The sequence below is a fragment of the Haemorhous mexicanus genome, chromosome 9 (genome assembly GCF_027477595.1).
Source record: "Haemorhous mexicanus isolate bHaeMex1 chromosome 9, bHaeMex1.pri, whole genome shotgun sequence".
In the NCBI taxonomy this organism is placed as follows: Eukaryota; Metazoa; Chordata; class Aves; order Passeriformes; family Fringillidae; genus Haemorhous; species Haemorhous mexicanus.
This window is the reverse complement of record NC_082349.1, coordinates 29,130,506-29,149,214: the sequence shown is the minus strand read 5'-3', so window position 1 is coordinate 29,149,214 and position 18,709 is coordinate 29,130,506. Positions and strand designations below refer to the sequence as shown.

General features: G+C 49.4%; 1 protein-coding gene across 3 annotated transcripts in view; it reads left to right on the top strand.

Annotated features, from left to right (window-relative positions):
• The first annotated feature begins 434 nt into the window (after nt 1–434).
• The window catches only part of PBX1 (PBX homeobox 1), a 132,230-nt gene continuing 113,955 nt past the window's right edge, over nt 435–18,709 (top strand). For 2 of the 3 annotated variants that reach the window (XM_059854723.1, XM_059854721.1), the window contains exons 1-2: nt 435–889; nt 3,406–3,479. In XM_059854723.1, the coding sequence (XP_059710706.1) occupies nt 699–889; nt 3,406–3,479 (265 nt within the window). In that variant the 5' untranslated portion in view covers nt 435–698. The remainder of the gene's footprint in view (nt 890–3,405; nt 3,480–18,709) is intronic. The other variant, XM_059854722.1, reaches the window with a different exon arrangement.

The following is an 18,709-nucleotide window of genomic DNA, read 5'->3' as shown; positions in this document are numbered from 1 at the left end:
GCCGGAGCGGTGCGCGCAGGCCCGGCGCAGGGGGGGCCTAGCCAGCCCCGAACGCGGCCCCAGGGTGGGGGAAAGTTTGGAGCCCTCCCCCGGTGCGCGGGGGCTCCGCCGCGCTCCGGCCGCGGTAGCTCCGGCGCTGCCATCGTGGACGGCCGCCCTGCCGCGGCCAGCGCTGCCGCCGCCGCCGCCGCCTCCTCCTCCCCGCCGGGCGCAGCCCCTGCCCCCGGCCCGCCCGCTGCCTCCCCGGCGCGGGGCTGAGCTGCCCTGCTTTTGGAGTCGCCGCCGTTTCCCCTCCCTTCCCCGGAACCCCCCCCCTTTCCCTCCCTCCTCCTTCCCTCCCTCCCTCCTCCCTCCTCCCTCTTCCCTCCTCCTCCTCCTCCTCCTCCTCCAGCAGCCAAAGGGATTTTTTCCCCTTTCTTTTTTCTCTCTCTTTTTTTTTTCCTTCCCCCCCCCCCCCCCTTCATTTTTCTCCTCCTCCTCTTCCTCCCCGCCGCGGAGCCGGGCGCCAGCGTGAAGGATAAATAAAAAGCGAAGAGGAAGAGGCTGGGGAGGAGGAGGAGGAGGAGGAAGAAGGGGGGGGAGGAAAGAAGAAGAAGAAAGCGAGCAAGAAAAGAAAGCGAGGAGCCAGGCGGCCAGCCCAGCCGCGCCGCTCCCGGCAGCCAGGGCAGGAGGCGGCGGAGCGGGGCCGGCGGCCGGCGATGGATGACCAGCCGCGGCTGATGCACACGCACAGCGGGGTGGGGATGCCGGGGCACCCGGGCCTGTCCCAGCACATGCAGGATGGACCAGGCGGGGCGGAGGGGGAGGCAGGCAGGAAGCAGGACATCGGAGACATCTTACAGCAGATCATGACCATCACGGACCAGAGTTTGGACGAGGCGCAGGCCAGGTGAGAGCGGCGGGAAGCGGGTTTGGGGGGGGGGGGCAGGTGCCGGGAAGTTTCCCCCGCGCTCCGGCCCGGCCTTTGTTGTCCGGCGGGGGGAGCGCGCCCGGCCGCGGGAGCATCGGCGGACGGGGGTGCTTGCTGCTCCTGCTGCGGAGAAATGTGGCGAGGGAGGAAGGGGGAAAAAAAAGGGGACCGGTTAATACCCCCCCCCCTCCCCTCCCCGTTTATTATTTCCTTTCTCCCACCTCCCAACTTCGGGGCGGTTTCGAGGGGTCGCCGCGCCCGCAGCCTCCCCCTCCCTCCATCCACAAACTGGGCCTGGCTTTTTCCAGCCTTTTTGGGGTGGGGGGGTTTAACTGCGGAGGGCCCTCGTGGTTGGGGCTCCGCTCCGGGCTCCTCTGAAGGAGCCACCAAGTGCTGCCCCGCTTTCAGGGCTGCTAATAATGTTCTTTCTTAGGCCCCTGTAGTGGTGTTATTTTTTCAGCGCGTTTCTGCGCTTTGAAGATGCTCATAGAAGCTTTGCCTTTTTTCTTTCTTTTTTTTTTTTTCCCTTAATTGCAGATGTATTTGAAAAGGAAAAAATAAGGCTGTAAGAGCCGGTATCTGAATTGCCCTGAGCTTCGGGGAGTGCAAACCTAATGCGCACCTTCAAAGGCACTACCAAAAGTTCAGGGAGGGGAGGAAAAAAAAACCCAAACCCCAAATGAAGGGATTGGAGCAAAAAAGTTGCCCTGAATTGCCTGGGTTACATTTGATATTTCTTCTGGGCTGCAAAGCTGCTTGGTGTGTTGTCCTTCCTCCTGGTATTTATGCCCCGAGTTGAAGCAGATTGCTAGAATACATTGTTCCTGGAAAAACGCACCGCACGGCCCCAAAACTCGCTGAAGAACTTGCAGGAGGATAAAAGTACCCCAAACCTCAGCTTCCATCCTCCCTGCCTCCACAGTTTCTCTAGAGCTCCTGCTTACCAAAAAGGCTCGTTGTAGGGTTGATCTTATTCATTTTCTTATGTTCTTGCAGGGCCAGAGTAGCTTAGAGGAGGAGGAAATCATTTACTTTCTCCCCGGCCAGACCCGGGGCAGTGAGGGGCTCTTCCTTTGGAAAGTTGCAGGAATCGTGTGTGTTCCTGCCTGGATAATTTAGTGTAGTTAATCAAATCAATAAAACCAAAGCAGAACAGAGCTAGGAGAAGGCTTTGTGGGTTTGCCTTGCTGGTCTATTTCAGCTGCTTCCTCACAGTGCTTTTTTTTTTTTTTTTTACTTTATTATTATTATTATTATTTTTAATTCTGAGCTGGCAAACACGGTCTATTTATCAATAACATTTGGCTTTGCATTTCCTCCTTCCGTCCTACTATTGTACGGTTGTTTTGCTGCCTCTTTTGTTTGTTTGTTTTTTACTTTTTTTTTTTTTTTTCTGAATTAAGTTTTTTGGAAGATGCAAAGTGCCAGCATTATTTATAAGAGGGCCCTTACAGCGTATGTGTGTGATTTGCGTATGCCCAAATGTCTGCGCCAATCTGGGTGTGCTGATAAGGGAGCACTGTGATTCTGCAAGGGTATATACCTTTGAGAGACTTCATCAGATATATAAATCTTTTTAACATGTTGTGGGTGGTGGGGTAAGTAGTGTGAATGTTTGCCAGATGTTCACATCATCTTTCGCGTGTAATTTTGGTTGGTAAACAGAAATCCCCGTAACCGGTGCTGGATAGCAACAGCCCTGTGTGCAACTGAACCCTTGGCTAAATCACCCTCTGGCTCAAGAGAAAAAATTAAATCACGCTGTTTCTTTGCCTCGGCGGGCGCGTGGTGGGTTTTAAAACCAGCCAATTAAAGCGCCCCCTCCCCAAAGTCTCTCCTCAAAACCCACAGGAGAACGGTCAGCTCTGGAATAACAGCAGCAGAAAGGAGCAGCGTTGAATAGCATTCCCTCCCCTTCCCAGAAGCAGCCGGCTGTGATTTTTTAATGTGTTTACCGTCCCTATTGTAAAGAATTAAATTTTAACACCTGCAAATAAGCTGGATGTAAGTAGCATGGAGACAGAGGAATGGGGTTCTCTCTCCATGTGTCTTCCTTTGCTCCACGTTGGGCACTGAAATTCCCTGAATTGACAGCTCTAAGCAGGGAATGTTTCCAGCACTGGGGCAAGGAGGAGTTTATTTCCCCTCTGCCTCACAAATAAAGCACATGGCCTAGTGTAATGTTGGAGGTGGAGGACAGGGAGAGCCCAGTGCTGTGTATTGAACAAGACAGTTGATCCGGGCTTGGCTCCCAAAAGCTGCTGGCTCTGCCGTGGAGCATCGCCTGCCTCGCGCCGGCCGTGGAGCTGCTCGGTGGCAAAGGAGCTTTTCATTCCTAAACTGGTGACATTCATGTCCCCTGCCTTGGGTAGGTGGCTGTTTGCAGCACTGGGGGCTCAAAGCTGCCCTCCCTGCACCAGCCAGAATGAATTTGGAAAGTTGCTCCTCATGGTGACATCCTGAGCTCACCCTCCCCTCTTTTCTTTTTTCTCCAGAAAACATGCTTTAAACTGCCACAGGATGAAGCCGGCACTTTTTAATGTCTTGTGTGAAATCAAAGAGAAAACAGGTAGGAAATCAATGCTGTTGGTTTTGTGTTGTTTTTCTTTTTGTTCTTTGGGGGATTTTATTCCCCAAGTTTGTGTCCCCCCCCACCCCAATGCAGCACTATTTAAGTGGGGAGAAATAACTCGTTGGTATTTAATGCTTCTGGCAGTGGACTTGCATGATGTGGTTTGTGTCTAGAAGAGAAAATATCGTGGTTTAATTTCTATTGTATAGCCTTTCTTTATTTATTGCTTTTTCTGGGGAGAAAAAAAAATAAACCCCCTTGCAATTTCTGTCTTGCTCTAGTTTCTTCTTTAAGACATGGCACTGCTTGAAAAACAAAAACCAAAAAAATCTGAATGCAGAGTGGGTGTGTGGGAAATAATCCCAACAAAATGAAACTGTGCAGTTTTATTACCATTAGTATTCAGGTAAACACAAAGGTTTCTTACTTTTTTTTTAAAGAAAGAGTTAAAATGCTCTTGTCTGCCAATCATCCAGGCTAGCTCATGTAAGAGCGAGTTGTCAGTTGCCTTTAGTGAAAGCAATATATTAGATTGTTAGTTACTTTAGGGTACTGTTGTTTTATGGCATGGGGTGTTCTCAGGCTTCTTTAGAAGCTAATGGCATGAGAGCGTTGGTTCTGCTGTTTCCCACTTTCCAGACCTCCTACCATGTACTAACACACTTATAACACATCCCAGGGGGGCATTTAAATTTTAAAAGCAACAATTAAAAAATAGCAGTCATCAATCAAGGGTGATCTTAAACAACAGATGCTCAGGGAAGGACATTTAGCAACACACACCACTTATTTATGTGTTTGTTGGAATCTTTTTCTTTTTTTTTTTTTGGATATAAATGTAAAAAAAAAAAAAATGGGGGCAATGATGGAAATTTGGGGGGTGGTTCATCTCTCCTCTTGGCTTTCTGAGCTGACCAGAGTTGATCTGTGGGCTTTCCCAAGCCGCCGTAGCTGCCTTGTTTTAGCACGCTGCAAAGTACTTGACTTTTCCCCCCCTTCCCCCCTCTTTACAACAAGGACTGAAACAGTCAATAATTCATATCTAAGCCATATAAGCAAGGGCATGACATGAATGAAAGTGACAATAAATATGATTGCACACCCAATTGATATACATTGATAGTTACACATAAAAGGGGAGCAGCTTTCAGAAACCTGAACTGGGTCTTATTTTTTTTTTTTCCCCCCGTTCTTAAATATATATATCTAAAACCTCCCAGCATGAGCAGCTGATTGAAAATACAATTACTTGACTCCTGCGATATATATAAAATGACTAAGAGGGCCCTTTGTTAAGCGTTGTTTGTGCAGCGTGTAGCCCAGACAAAGCACCTACCGATGGCATTCGGCTCTCCCGAGTCCTCCCGGCTGCGGGGCCGCCTCTGACCTTCCCAGGGAGTCTTTCCCGACAGACTTCCCACGAGAGCCAGCAGTGGGTTTGGTATGGGAACCTCCAAACTTTTCTTTTGCTGTAATGTGAGAGAGTCTGTGTAGAGAGAAAGGTTCAGGATTTTATAGCGCTCCCCAACGCACCTCCACAGAAAAAGGGAGCTACCGAGTTCCTTTCTCTCTTCTCTCTCTGCTTTAATTTTGTGTGAGCCAAGGAACCTTTGCCTGTCTCTTCTCTAAGTGTGTTTGATGCTGTATTTGATGCTCCATGTGTTGCCTGTGCAGGGACACTTTTTGGCTGGGATAACTGTTTAATCCCAGCTCAGCTTCGCTACCAGCGCAGTGGCAAAGTTAGGGAACGAGGAATCTGCTGGGACCAAACTTGGTGGGGAAAGCCAGGTAGGCTCAGGGATGCTGTGAGGTCCCGGTGAGCTGGGGAGGGATGAGGAGCTGTGCATAGCCACAGTGACAGGGTGTGATAATTCCTGTCTGCTAAGGAAAATGGAAAGAGATGATACAGGGTGAAGCATGCTGCTGGAAATAAGGATATTCAGGTGTGAACTGCGCCTGTTATACATTTTTATAAATGCTGTTTGTTGGTGTTGTGCCTGGATTACTTGGCTTATGGGGCTGTGCTGTGGAGGTCTCCAAAGAGGTTGACTCGAGATGGCTTTTGGAGCGTTGTTTATCTACCCTCGGCTATGTTTGTGGTGAATTCTTTCACTTTGCAAATTCAAAGACCTCCTCCCCTCTCCCCCCCATCTGCATCCCCAAAAGTCACACTTCATAAGAAGGCAAACAGCCAGATGGTTTCGGTTTATTTTTATTATTTTTTTTTAATCATTGCTTTGTGGGCCCAATGCTAGGAGGAAGTTTGCCTTGTTTTTCCTGGGGCCGAGGGTACCGCCTGCATCTGTTTGCTTACCCCTTCCTTGTGGGCAGTGGCGTGAAAGTTGAGCCAACTTCTCGCTTCCCACTTTCCATTTAGCTTCCCAGATTTTTGCATGTGTGGCGTTTGAAATTCCTGGTGATTGTTTGTGGTCACTGGTGGGTGTTTGAAAGTGCGTGCGTACATCTTCCCCCCGGCGTTATGATGTGCAGAAATGTGCGTTCGGTTACCCCGCTGCCTGATTTAAGTGACTCCAGAGCCTTACAGAGACTTTACCACCATCTCTCGCAACATTATGGCTACTATTTCATAGTGTTAACCTTGTCTTGAGCAAACCCAAAGTGTCCATAAAGTTTCTTACAAAAACAGGTCATCTCTACTGGTCAAAGAGTTGCCTTTTGCATTTGGGCTCTTCGGTTATTTTAAAGTATTTATTATCACTTTTAAAATTTATAATTTAAAAAAAAAACCTATATTAAAAAAAAAACCTCAGGGGGTTGCTTTTTGTCTGTAGACCTTTAGTGTGATATCTGTTTAAAAGTAATAAAAGTTGAGAGTCTGATCCGGGCAGGAATATGTAGGGGAGGAAAAAAATTGCTGCTTAAATATACATCGAAGTTGTCGGCGTTCATTTGGTGTGTTTTCACTTGCTGTTGGTCGCTTTGTTGCGAGGGAAGGGGCAGGACTGCCTTCAAATGGCTGGCTGGCTGGCTTTTTGGAATAATAATTATGGAAATGGGAGGCATTGTTGTCCTAAATACAATTGATTCCTCCATCAATAGGGATTGAAATCGGAAATTGCATTCCTGATTTATAAAAAGTTTGAAGGCAGGGGTAGGGTCTCTGTCTTTATGGCTGTTTATTTTTTTTTCCCCTTGTTTTTTTTCCCTCTCTCTTGGTATGTTTTTTTTTTTTTTTAAGCTGTTCTCTGCATGAGCAGAATAGCTAAGCAGAAGAATCAGGCAAGGCATACGCAGACGTGGGGTCCTTGGATGGCAAACTGGAAAATATCTGCTGTCAAAATGCAGCAGCATCTATTTCAGCTGTGAGCCTTTCCCAACTCCCATCTCGTTCGGCGGGGACCGGTGGGGAGAGGCTGAGCACAGGATATATGACCATTTAATCTGATTCCTCCTCCTTAAGAGCTTTTCCCATCGTTTCACTTTCTCTGCTCATTTGGGGGAGGTGAGGGCATTGGGCAAATTCTACTTCTTAAGAAGACCCTGACTTTGCATTTGAAATCTCACAATTTTTATTTTATTACCCTGCTCTCCCTCCTGTGTTGAAGGAATTCAGGATTGAAAGAAAAATGTACATAGCACCAGTGAGGGGGGGATTTACAAAGTGGAATATTTATAGACAGGAGTGATTAGCCGTGCAATTGTTGTTGAATAATGGGTTTGTTGTTTTTGTTTTTCTTTTTTTAAATTTTAGAACATAATAGCTATATAAGGTGCCTCTTAGCTACCTTTCCCTGTGCATTATCTTCACCAAACTTAACTCAAATCAGATCTTTGGAGGAGGTAGGATTTTTCCCCTTCTTCTCTTCCTTAACACCCCTTTGTTCTCTCCAGCTCTGTGTTCAATTAACACCCCCATCGCAGAAGTGTAGTCTATTTTTTTTTATGTCTGTTACTGTATTTCACTTCTGACACCTCTCTTATTATTCTTGCCTGCTATTTCTCTTTAATATAGCAATTATGATATGGGGTTTCTTTTTCTTCCTCCCTCCCTCCCCTCTTTTCCCCATGCCCCAAGTAAAACCCCACCAGGAGCAGTATGGGGAGAGGAGGGGCAGATGTGGTGTGTGCAGTGCTGGGATTTTTGGGGTGTGGGGCAGAGCTTTAACAGGGATACACTGGCAAGCCCAGTGCCCCTTGACTCAAGCATTCTTCCCAGCAGGATGGGGCAGCTTGCTTTCCTTCCCTCCAGCCCTTCCCCAGGGTATCAAATCCTGCCTTCCTCCTTATCCTGCCTTTCCACTAAGGAGGTTTCCCAAGGCGCAGGAGAGAGTTCAAAACCCCGATTTGAATTTCAATGCAATTCTTGCACCTAAGGCATCATTCTGCTGCTTGGAAAGAAAGCTCATCAGGAAAGTGCTCTGTCCTCCAGCCCTGCAGGATCCGGGTCCTTGCTCAGCTCTGGGCAGGTCTAGCCCTCACCCGGCTGCTCTCCCTCCTGCCCTTCCAAGGGGAGGAAGCCTCTGCTTTGATATTTGTTATTACTGATTTTTTTTTTTTTTCCTTCCAGTTGAAAGGCTTTGAAGGCAAAAGTGATGTTTCTCTCTCAGTGCCAGGCAGAGTCTGCAGGGTCCCTGGTGTGGCTGCCCTGGGGGGAAGTGAAACATTTTGGGAGAGCGGGGCCTCCAGCCTGATCCACACTGCCTGAGGAAGCCTTGCTATAACTCACAATTAAATTGCTTCCAGAAACCTGATGTCTTCAAGGGAAAGGAGGGGAGGGAATGTGCAAGGGACTGGAAGATAGGGATGGTTTGGTAGACCTTATCTTGGTGGGGGAGTGGCTACCTCTGGGACTGGAAACCAGTCATCCTGATGGGAGGTGGGACATGTCCCAGTAGGACCTGGCAGCTGGAAGGAGCAGGGTCTTCAGGGCTGGACCTGTCTCTAGAACAGTTTTCTGGGCTTTTATCTTCCAGTATGGTGGTGTCCATCAGGACTCTGCTGGGGATGGGTGGCTTTGGAGGAGCATGCTTGCGGGCAGGTTTCTCTTTTTTACTTTTAATTTCATATTTTCTTCTTCTCCCCTGGTAGCATGTGGTTGGAGCTCTTTGAATGGAGCAGGCTTAATTAGTTTAATCAAAATTGGCCTCCTGCAATCCTCCATGGGAGGAGGTGGGAAGAACAGGGCTTCCAGTGGGCTCTTCTTCCCACCTCCTCTCCCTCAGCCCTGCCATCAAAGCAGAGAAACCAGGGCTGGTTCTGGCATAACACTCCAGCTCCTGAGGGACTCCCCACGATTTGGGGTGTACAGGAGCAAACCTTTTGCTTTTTATTTCAAAGCTTGTTTTTTATGGGTGCCTGATGTTGAGCAAACTTTGTTGTGATTGCAGCAGAGGAGGAAGGTGCTCTTGGAGGGTCTGCTGTGTCCTGTTGTTCCCAGCCCTGTCTGTTTTTTCCTGGGAGATGGATGTGCCAGTCTTCCAGCTCTTGATCCTCATGCTCCCAAGTTTCCAAGCCTTTGCTTGCACTGGCCTCCCAGGTTTTGGGTGGCTTTGGGTCCAGGGAAGGAGGGTTCCTGGAAACTGCCCACTCCTTGGGTAATTCCTGCTGACAGCACTGAACCAGGCACAGAGAACATATCTGCGTTCACTATTAATGCGTCCTGGAAAAATACCTGTATTAACCAGATGTGGGCATAAACAGCAGCTAACCAGAGCATTCTCTTCCATAAATGTTGGGTGTTTTCCCTGCTACCATGGGTCTCTTTGCAGTCCATATCCCCTTGCCTCTGCATGATCCTGGCAGCAGTCAGTTTGTGGGTGAGTCCAGGGAAAGAGATCCTGTTATTGGGCCTTGTAGCTCCAAATGAGAAACTCAGAAGATCTTTCAGACCTAAATTTCTCCTGGGAAAAGTGGTTTAAGTTCCCTTATTTGAGACCTGCAGAGGGATTTCCTCCTTGGAGCGCTGAGTGTCTGCAAGCAGAGCTTTTCTAAATGCTCTCAAATGTGAGATTTATTCTTGTTAGCAGGACTGGTGCCGGCCGTGGGTTTGAGGGCAGCGGTTGTAAACAAAACACAGAGAAACTCTGAGAATTTCATCATGGTTTGTTTTTTTTTTTTTCCCGTCACAAGGAAATTACTGCATGCAGCAATCCTTGAGGGGAGTAGGGTGGTGGTTTAAACCTAAATGGGTTTGTTTGCAGTGAGATATAGTAGGCTGTGCTGCTGCTGGTGCTTCTGCTGAATCAGAGCTGTGGATTTTGGCAGGGAGAAGGGAGGAAGACGGGATTCCTTGTCTGCCTTTGCTTCGGCACCTTATTCCCCAGTTCCTCCTTTAATCCTGGAACTGCTGCCTGCTCTGCAAAGGCTTTTGTGATCTCTTGGAAATCTGCTGAGAAGCATTTTACTACTACCTTTTTTTCCTTCTTGTGCTTGGAGCTGGAGTGTTTTGGGAGACAGGAGAGCCTGTCTTGTCTGTCCTGTGCGCTACAGGGGTGGTTTGTAGTTGATGCAAAATATGAGGAGCCCAATAGGAGCAGGGGCTGAGTTTTCCTCTGAATATGTGCTATTATCTGTTTTCCACCTTTTTTATTATTTGAAAATTTTTTTTTCCTTCCTGCTTTGCATTCCTATGGCAGTGAGTTTCTCTGGTAACATGTTTTGCTTTGGGAGTTGCTGTGGGGAAGGTGGGCTGCACAAAACTGGCTCCATGGCCCCCAGAGCAGGATGCCCACACTTTTGGGCTGAGTCTTCAGGCGTTTGGGTGCCGTGCAGGGAGAAGTGATGCTCCCTTGTGCTGCAGGGATGTGCCCTGTACAGCGCATAGCACAGGGGGACTCCGTGCTGGGTCGGGGTTTAGAAGGAGGTAATGTGATTTACAGCAATGGATCTGGTTAATAATCTCCAGCAGCCTCTGTATACTCAGGGGCTGCTCGTATTCCCAGCCAGGTGTTTGCAGACCAGATCAATATGGCCCTATTTGCATGGGGCTGTCTGTAATCTAATAAACCAACCTCAATCTGCATCCTTTGCTTTCCCCAAACATCCATCGGGTCCTGGTCTGGCAAGTGTTCCCCGTGGTGGGAGAAGGTGTTTGTGAGCGCTGCCTGGCTCCTGGGCTGCCATCCTGGGGTCACACGTGGCAGCCCAAGGCTGCACCCTCTGCCAGAGCCCAGGCTGTGCGAGCACCCCAGATTTTTGGGTGTGCATGATGCTTTGCAGCATGACCACCTCCCCAGAGTGCCCCCAAGGCATCAATATTGGGGGTTTTCAATGTGAAATCCACATTGCCTTTGGGGAGCATCTGCTGGGAACTCCCTTGGAAACCAAAGCTGATGGTTTTGTGGGCTGGATGGTCGGCAGCTTCTGGTCAAAACTGCCTCGGAGGTGCTGCATCCCCCGGTGACTTAAATAATCCAGGGTGGCGGGTGCTATAGGGATAAATTACAGAAAGCTGTGGCCTGAGGAGGCTGTGGACTGAATACATTAGTGTGTGTTGTCAGGCCAGGCTCAGGAGGGACTCAGGTGATGCTTTCTCCCAGTGCTGGGAATCGCTTGGCCTGGAATTATTGATTTGCAGCTGTGTCAAGTGAAAAAAAAAAAGGAATAATAATATCTCTTGGCCTTGCATTGGTGAGCTGTGCCCCTGTATGTGTGCATATATATTTTTTTTTTTTTTTTTTGAGCTGGAACAGAAAGCCACTACTGGCTCCTTTTCCTGTTGGGGAAGGCAAGGCAGCCAGGGAATGGGCAGCCCAGTGGAGGGTTTGGCTGCCCGGGAAGCAGTGCCTGCCAAGGAGCAGAGTGCTGCTGGTGATGCTCTGCGTTTTGGGGAGCCACCACGGCTAATAGAAATCCCCTGTGACACCTTGAGGGAGCTGTACATTGCTACTGTCCCCTCCCTTTTCAGCCTTTTATTTGTAGGAGAAGCCTTACCCAAAATAGCTTTTTTGCTTGCCCTAAGCCTATGGGCTCTTTCCAACCCTCTCCGTCCTTTTTTTCCCCTTAAATCTACTGATAAATGGAAAACCCTCGGAAGAGCCAGTGCTGTGAGGAGCTGCTCTAATCTAAAATGATAACTTTGCCATTTTACTTCAGCCTTGTTGAAAAACGAGCAGAGCTGCCTTTGCAAGTGGGATGAGCCTGCTTAAATGCTGATGCCTGGATTTTTGTTTCTCACCCAAGTAGAAGCCTGGAAACTCAGTTCATCATTTCCACGTCCCATTTTTGGTTTTGCACAACCTGGCTGGCCTGCTCATCCTCGTTACCAGAAGAGGAAAATCAAGTTTCTCTCCTGGTTGGATAACATTTTCAAATTCCAGTGTGATGTTGATTAGCAGAATTAGCAGTGGCAGGTTACCCAGCAAAAATACCCTTCCAGTTGTGAAGTGTTCCTTGCTGGTTGCTGCTTCTTTGCTAACTCCAGCGGTCCCAATCCCAGATATGTCTGCACAGCATGGAGATTTTTCTCTCTTAACTCAGTGCAGTTGTTTCCTTTTGACATTTGATATTTACAAGGCTGGAGCCAAACTGAAAGTGAATCTGCCCATAACTCTACTAAATGTGCCTTTCTAATTTCAACATTAATGTTTCAAAACCCAAGCTGCTGGTGGGTGTACCTTTGCTTGTTTACACACATCTTTTTTTTTTATTTTTTTCCTTGTGCTGTGGTTCTCTGGTGGAGCATTAGGAATGATACAGTACCTGGGGCCTCTGCATGGATTGTTCTCTGGCTTTCAGCTGTAAATTTGGCTTTTAACCCCTAAGTCTCTAATTTTAAAAGGTTGGAACTGTTTTAGGTTAGTGGTTTTATTTTGTTTGTAAGGAGCCTGCTTATATGCAAAATTATTATTGTAATGTATGATTCATTACAATAATATTGCACAAATTTTCAATAATATGATTGATTGCAATATTGCAATAAATTGCAAAAATATTATTTCAAATACTGTGATAACGTGGTGAATTTGCAATACTCTGATTATTGCAAATCTCTAGACAAAAGGCTAGAGATTGCAGTTCACAGGGTAAAAGGAATTAGCTGGAAAGAGTTGTGGCTGTCAGTCCTGACTTGATAGCATAGGACACAGCCCTTCCCCGGTAGCTTTAGTGTGGAGCTGGTGCTTTCCAGAAGAGTGCTTGTTCACATTTAGGAGAGTTACAGGCAGTGGGACACGCTGCATGGTTGAAGTGTGTTTTGAGGGGCTTTTGACCCTTGCTTTGAAGGGGTCACCTCTTTTTCTGATACAGATTCACGAGGGTGCAGCGTGGTGCTGTGCATGTGCCGCAGAGAGCGAGGAGCCGCTCCCGGAGCGGTTGCGTGTTTGGGGGGAGCAGGTGGCAGGAATGGTGTTTTCACTGAATGTATTATTCCCCCGGAAAATCCTGGCTGTTAGATCTGGTCAGCAGATGTGAAGTGTCGATCGCTATCGGCGGTGGGAAGGCACTTGCAATATACTTTGCTAATGGAGAAGAACCCGAGGAGCAATTCCCTGATTTACGCTTTCGACGATGTGAAATGAAACCGTCTGAAGCGCTTTGCTCGGCGAGCTCGTAGCAGACCACTTCTTCCTCCCTACTTGATGCAGATTTTTCCAAAGAGGCTGTTTCTTGGCTGTGTTGCTGGGTGGGCAGAGGTGGCTGGGAGGCATGGACCCCCTAAATGCATCTGGAGGCACAGAGCATCCAGCATGGGGGAGCAGGGAGCAAGCAGCGCCCGCTGTAGCTCAGTCCAAAGCCCCGGTACAATTCTGTCCCCAAGTGGCTGAAAAGGTCATTTAGCGCAAGAGCAAACGTTTATTTTTTTTTCATTCCCTCAAATAGTGAAATTAGTATCCCTCCTCTGCCACAGGAGCTGCTGGAGGGGGCATCCTGAGAAGGATTATAGGTAGGAGCGCCTGGGCCTGGGCTGTTCCTCTCCCGAAGGTCCCCGGCTGCTATTTGCACATCCCAGTGTCTGACTGCGGCTGGCATTTCCCCCGTTTGCTGGAATTTACTTTCTGCCTGGCGAGGGCATTGGGTAACATTTGCACACCTGGGCTGCTTAAGCTGCAGAGGGGCTGGGGGGATGTGTTGGAGAAGGTCAGGGGTCTCTGCTTTCCTTATGGGCAGGAGGGAGCAGGGAGAGCAGCTGCTGGTGCTGTGTCCTCTCCAGAGGCAGCAAGCAGGAGGGGGAAAATAGTGTTGTGTAATGTCACAATATCTCTGCCATCTGGACCTGCTCTGATGTTGGGTGGCTGCAGGCTTGGCCCTGGCTCTCAGGAGCTCAGACCCCGCTAGGTTTCCTCTTGTGGATGGATTGGATGGGCAGTGGGTGCCTGGTTGGTTTTTATTGTGGTGGAGGGAGCTGTTTCCTTTTGGATAGGATTGCAGTGCATGTCTGGCAGGTGCACAGCCTGGGGTGGGAGTTTTTCTTAGAAATAAACTCTTCTGCACCAGGTCTAGAAAGTCATGGGATCCTCACGTGTGGGCTGTTGAGGGTAAGGATGTGCAGCAGCACAACGGCATGGCTGGAGGTTTAGAGAGGCTATCCCAAGGGCAGACTGGAATTGTTTACCACGGAAAATTCATAAGTAGCATGGAAGGAGGTGAGGCACAGTAGAGGGTGCTGGAAGGGGAAGTCCTTGGTCTTTCCCTGTGTCCTGAGGCAGTGGCAAATCCACAGAGGTAGAAGGGCACATTTTTATTTCCCTTTTTCTGTTGTTTTTGGCTAGGCCTTGCAGATGTCTTTCTGCACAGGCAGCATATTGAGGGGTCTGAGAGCCAGGGGCCAGGACAGAAGGTGAAGCCCGTGGTGCCACAGTGCTCCAAGACCCTGTTGGGAGCAGTGGGCACGGCTGGCAGAGCACGCTGGTGCTGCGGGCAAGGGCAGCCCATGGACCTGCTGCATCATCCTGGGCTGGGATTGGGAAAGGAGCTGTGCAATTAGGTGAGGTCCCTGTGGTTTGTGTTTGAGAGGAGCTCCATTAGGGTAATTTTTAAGTTGCTGTTTAATCAGAAGGCGGTCTGCTAGTAAGACAGGGAAATGCGGGGTGGGTCTGTGCTTGTGCTGCGTCCCCTCTTCCTGGTTCCTTTTGCTTTTTTATAATTGCTTTTGCTTCACCCTTTGGGAATGCTACCCCAGAGGCACCCAGGTGCTCATCAGCACCATTGGGTAGTGCTTTCCAAGGATTTCCTTGGCCTCTTGCCTATTGTGTGTAGTGTATCCTGCTGCTTTTCTCTTGCTGCATCTCCTCCCTGTGCACAGGCACCGGTGCTGGGTCTGACTCTGATGAGGGATTGCTCTTGTAGGTTCCTGAGGGAAGGCAGTCCTGATGGTTCTGTGGAGGGCTCCTAAGAGTCAGCAAAGAGCATGGAGAAGACCTAAATGAAGAACAAATGAGAACCATATAGAGACAAATGGGAATCAGATTTAGGAAGCAGATGAAACAACCCTTGGAAGGGGAGGGGGGATGTTTGCTTTAATCAGTCTCCTTGGGTTTCAAGCAATAATAAAGCAGATTTGTTTTCTTTTCCCTTCTTTTCCCCAGGCCCCACTTTTCCCCTCTGTTTCCTCTTGCTCTTCTCAAAACAGCCCTGGATTCAGCAGCACCAACATCTCCTTCCCAAGCTCTCACTGTCTACAAATAGGATTGCTGGCCAATCCTGTCCATTTTTCCCCCCTCCTTCTGTCTGGTTCACACTGGTGGGAACTTACTGCCTTGAGACAGGCTACCTTGGCTGAGCTGCTGGGTGCAGGTCCCTCCCACTGCCAGATGAACTTTTTGGGCTTTCTGAAGCGAGCAGGAGAACAAACTCTTCCAAAAGGGCTGTGGTTTTCTGTGTGGAGTCGATGTGCCCTGGCATGCTCTGCTGTGTGCTTTAGAGGCAGTCCCCAGGGACTGGCCGTGCTTGGAGGAGATCAAAGTTTCTCCATCAGAGGTCTTGGGCAATGACTCTGAGATGCTTGAGTGACCTCCTCACATGTGCTCCTCTGGGATGGCTGCAAGGGAGGACCGTGCTTTCCCAGCCTTCCCGGGCAGGTTGGTTCCCTGAGAAATGTGCTGCCTTTCCCTTTTTCTTCCATTTTTCCCTGGTCATTGTCTTGGTGCAGAGCTGGTGGATCTTGGGAGGGCTGGGGCCATGTGTAGCTGTGAATCAGTGAAGCTGAGCCTTTGATCTGTTCCACTTGCTGGTTTTGGTGGTGAGTTATTACCTTCCCAAACAGAGAGGCCTGACTGGAGCTGGGATTAGAGGTTGCTGTGACCATCTCTGCAGCTGTCCTGTGCTGGGCACCACAGAAGGGATGAGATTTCACCCACCCTGAAAGGGAATGTGGGCCCTGCCTGCTGCTGTGTACCTGCTTGGAGAGATCTCACCAGTGCCTTCTGCTGGGCTGCTGTGTTTGTTTTCCAGGTAGAGCTTTCTTGTGCAGAACTGTATTTCTGTTTGCTGGTGTTTGGTTGAGAGACAAGGCATCCGGGGTCATCTCCAGCATGTTCCAGTATATTGCTTTCAACTGCTCTCCTGGGTTTTGTAACCCACATAGTCTCTGTTTTATGTAGGATTCCCCATCCTGGAGAGTACTTTAACCCAGTCTGCTGGGATTTCCAGGGAAGGCTTGTGTTGAACAGCCTCCAGTATATCCCTCAGATTCCCAACTGCTCATGCCTCTGGCAGAGACTTCCAAGGTGGCAGAGCTGGCATTCCCAGCCAGCCTGTGGGCTGGGAGTCCCCTCTGGTGTTCAGTGGGTGATGCTGGTGCAGCGTGGTGGGGTGGTTTGTCTGGGACACCCTTCACCCCAGCGCTCAGCAGGTCTCTCATGAGTTGCAGAGTTGCCTGTGCAGTTGAAATTGTTTTCCTGCCTGACTTGGCACATCTTGTGCCGAGGCTTTGCCGGTCGATAATCCTCCACGGAGGCAGTGTCCCATCCCAGGGCAGACACCTTGGCTGCTGGGCAAGAGCCATTCAGGAGAAGCTGTGTGGTGGCTCTGCTGCCCAGGAGGGGCTGATTTACCTAATGTCTGCAAGAATACCACAGGGCTTTCCAGTTGCAAACTGGTTTGGCTTAGCCCTGAAAAGCAGAGTGAGGCAAAGGAGCCAAGTGTGCCCTGTGGTGGCTTTTCCAGGTCCCAGAGATCGCCACGAGGGAAATCACTTCTGCCCCAACACAGCCTGAGCCTCCTCCCTTGCTCAGAGCAGCAGAAATCGTGGTTGTAAGCCTTCACTCTGGTACGTGACTGTGCTGTAGGCAGTGTTCTCTCTCAGCTCCTCCAGGTGGGTGCCAGGGGAACTCGCGGGTGCTTTGGTGCCCTGGCCCTGGCTGCATCCCAGAACTCCCTGCCCTGCACTGTATTTCATCTTCCCATGCTTCCCAGAGAGCTCTGTGTGCAAAATACTTCATGTTGCTGCCAGCAAGCTTCCCTTTACCCGTGCCACGGTGGGGCTTTTTAAAAAATTTTATTTTATTAGGAAATTCCCATTTGGTTGCTTTAAAAAGCAAGCCCTTGTGGCTGGCCCCTGGCCCGCCGCTAACAGATTTGTTTGAGAAAAGGCTGCGCTGGCATCCTGCTTTATTGAACATGCCTCCTGGGAAGGCGGTTTGAATATCCTTCTGTCTCCTCGGAGCAGGGAGCTCTCAGGACTGCCTGCCGCCATGGGGATGGGGAATTCTCTCCTCTCCCTTTCCCTCCCACCCCTTCCCCTTGTTCAAGCCTCCCTTTTCTTTTTTTTCCTCTTCCTTTTTTTTTTTTTTTTTTTGAGGAGAGAGAGCGCTGTGCATGGTGCGTCCTGCTCCATGCGGCTTTTCTCTTTCCCCACGGAGTTCATCCAAAGTTCGTATCCAGACGATGAACAAAGTAGCTCAGACCTTTTCCTGACTCCTCACCCTTTGTCCTCATCACTTAGTGACAGACAGGAATCAAATGCCACAGACAGGCTGACGGGACAGGGCTGTGTGAAAGTCCTTGGAGGAGGAGGAGTGGAGCTGTGCTGCCTAGATGGGGGAACTCATGTTTAAACTCATCTCCCCCTCCCTGGGGAAACACCAGAGTTACTTTTACTTTGAAGGGCAGAGGGGAGGTGCAGTGTTTTATTTTTTTTTTTAATTTTTTTTTTTCTTTCAGAAACCGGATAAATTTTTAGCCACAATAGTCGTAGGGAAGGAGGACCGGATGGAGTTAGGCTGAGTGTTTAGCACTGGGTGTGCCTCCCGTTGGGAGCAGGGGAAGGAAGGGGCTACAGGCCATTATGGATCACAGGGATGGAGGCTGCTGGCCTGCCTACATCACCTCTCTGCCCTGGGAGCAGCCCTGGGGAGGAGGGGGTGTGTGGTGCTGCAGCCTGACTGTTCCTAAAGGCTGGCTTGATCGTCATTTCCCTGGCTTTGGAGCTCTCCTCTGGGTACCTCCTGAGGGGGCAGAGAGTTAGGCAGCTGCCCAGGGTGGGCTTTTTCTTGCTGCCAAATCTGGGGAGGGACCAGACCTGGTGTTCTGGGTGCCCTGTGACTTACTTTGGCCTGTCAGGGAAAGGAGCAATTTAGCCTGTTTGTTCATTAGCACTTGTCTAACTCATTCAGCTGTCAGGACTGGGATGACTCCTGGTAGGTATTTGTCCTTCTTCCAGATGTCCTCCCCAGAACTCAACCTTTTTTTTTTTTTTTTTTAATGGAAAATAATGACAAGTCCCAGACAAGGAAATGATGGAAGCACCTCATGGCAGAGATTTTGTGGAGGCTTTTATGGAAGCTGGGTTGGCTGTAGCCCAGATCTGGCAGAGTTTTGGAGGGTAAGACTTTTAAGCATCCAGGGAAAGGAGGTCTCTACAAAATGTGTGGTGACCCTTTGTTCAGGCATGTTCCTCGAGAGGTGCTGTGATCCAGCAGATGTGCTGGTGCAGGGGCCACCCTCTTGTCAGGGAGATGTGAATGTCCCTTGCATAAACCAGCTCCATGGTATGAGGCATGAGTATGTCATTGGGAGGGAGGGGAAACACTGCTGTCAGTGAAGGACTTTGAAAGGACCGTTTGCATTTGGTCCTTAGATCCTGGGAAGTGCTGTGGGTGAGAGGAGGTTCTCCTGAGTTCACTTTGCATGTGGAGAGACAGACTGCTCATGGTTTAAATGAGCAAGGTTAACCTTGTCTTCCTGTGTTGGCAGAGGAGAAACAAAACTGCTCAGCAAGCCCCAGGACTGTGTTCCTGTGTTCCCCAGGGAAGTGAGACGACCACCTCCTTGCCCCAAGGCATAGCAGGCTGAGCCTTTATCCCAAGCCTGGCTGCAGCATTCTACAT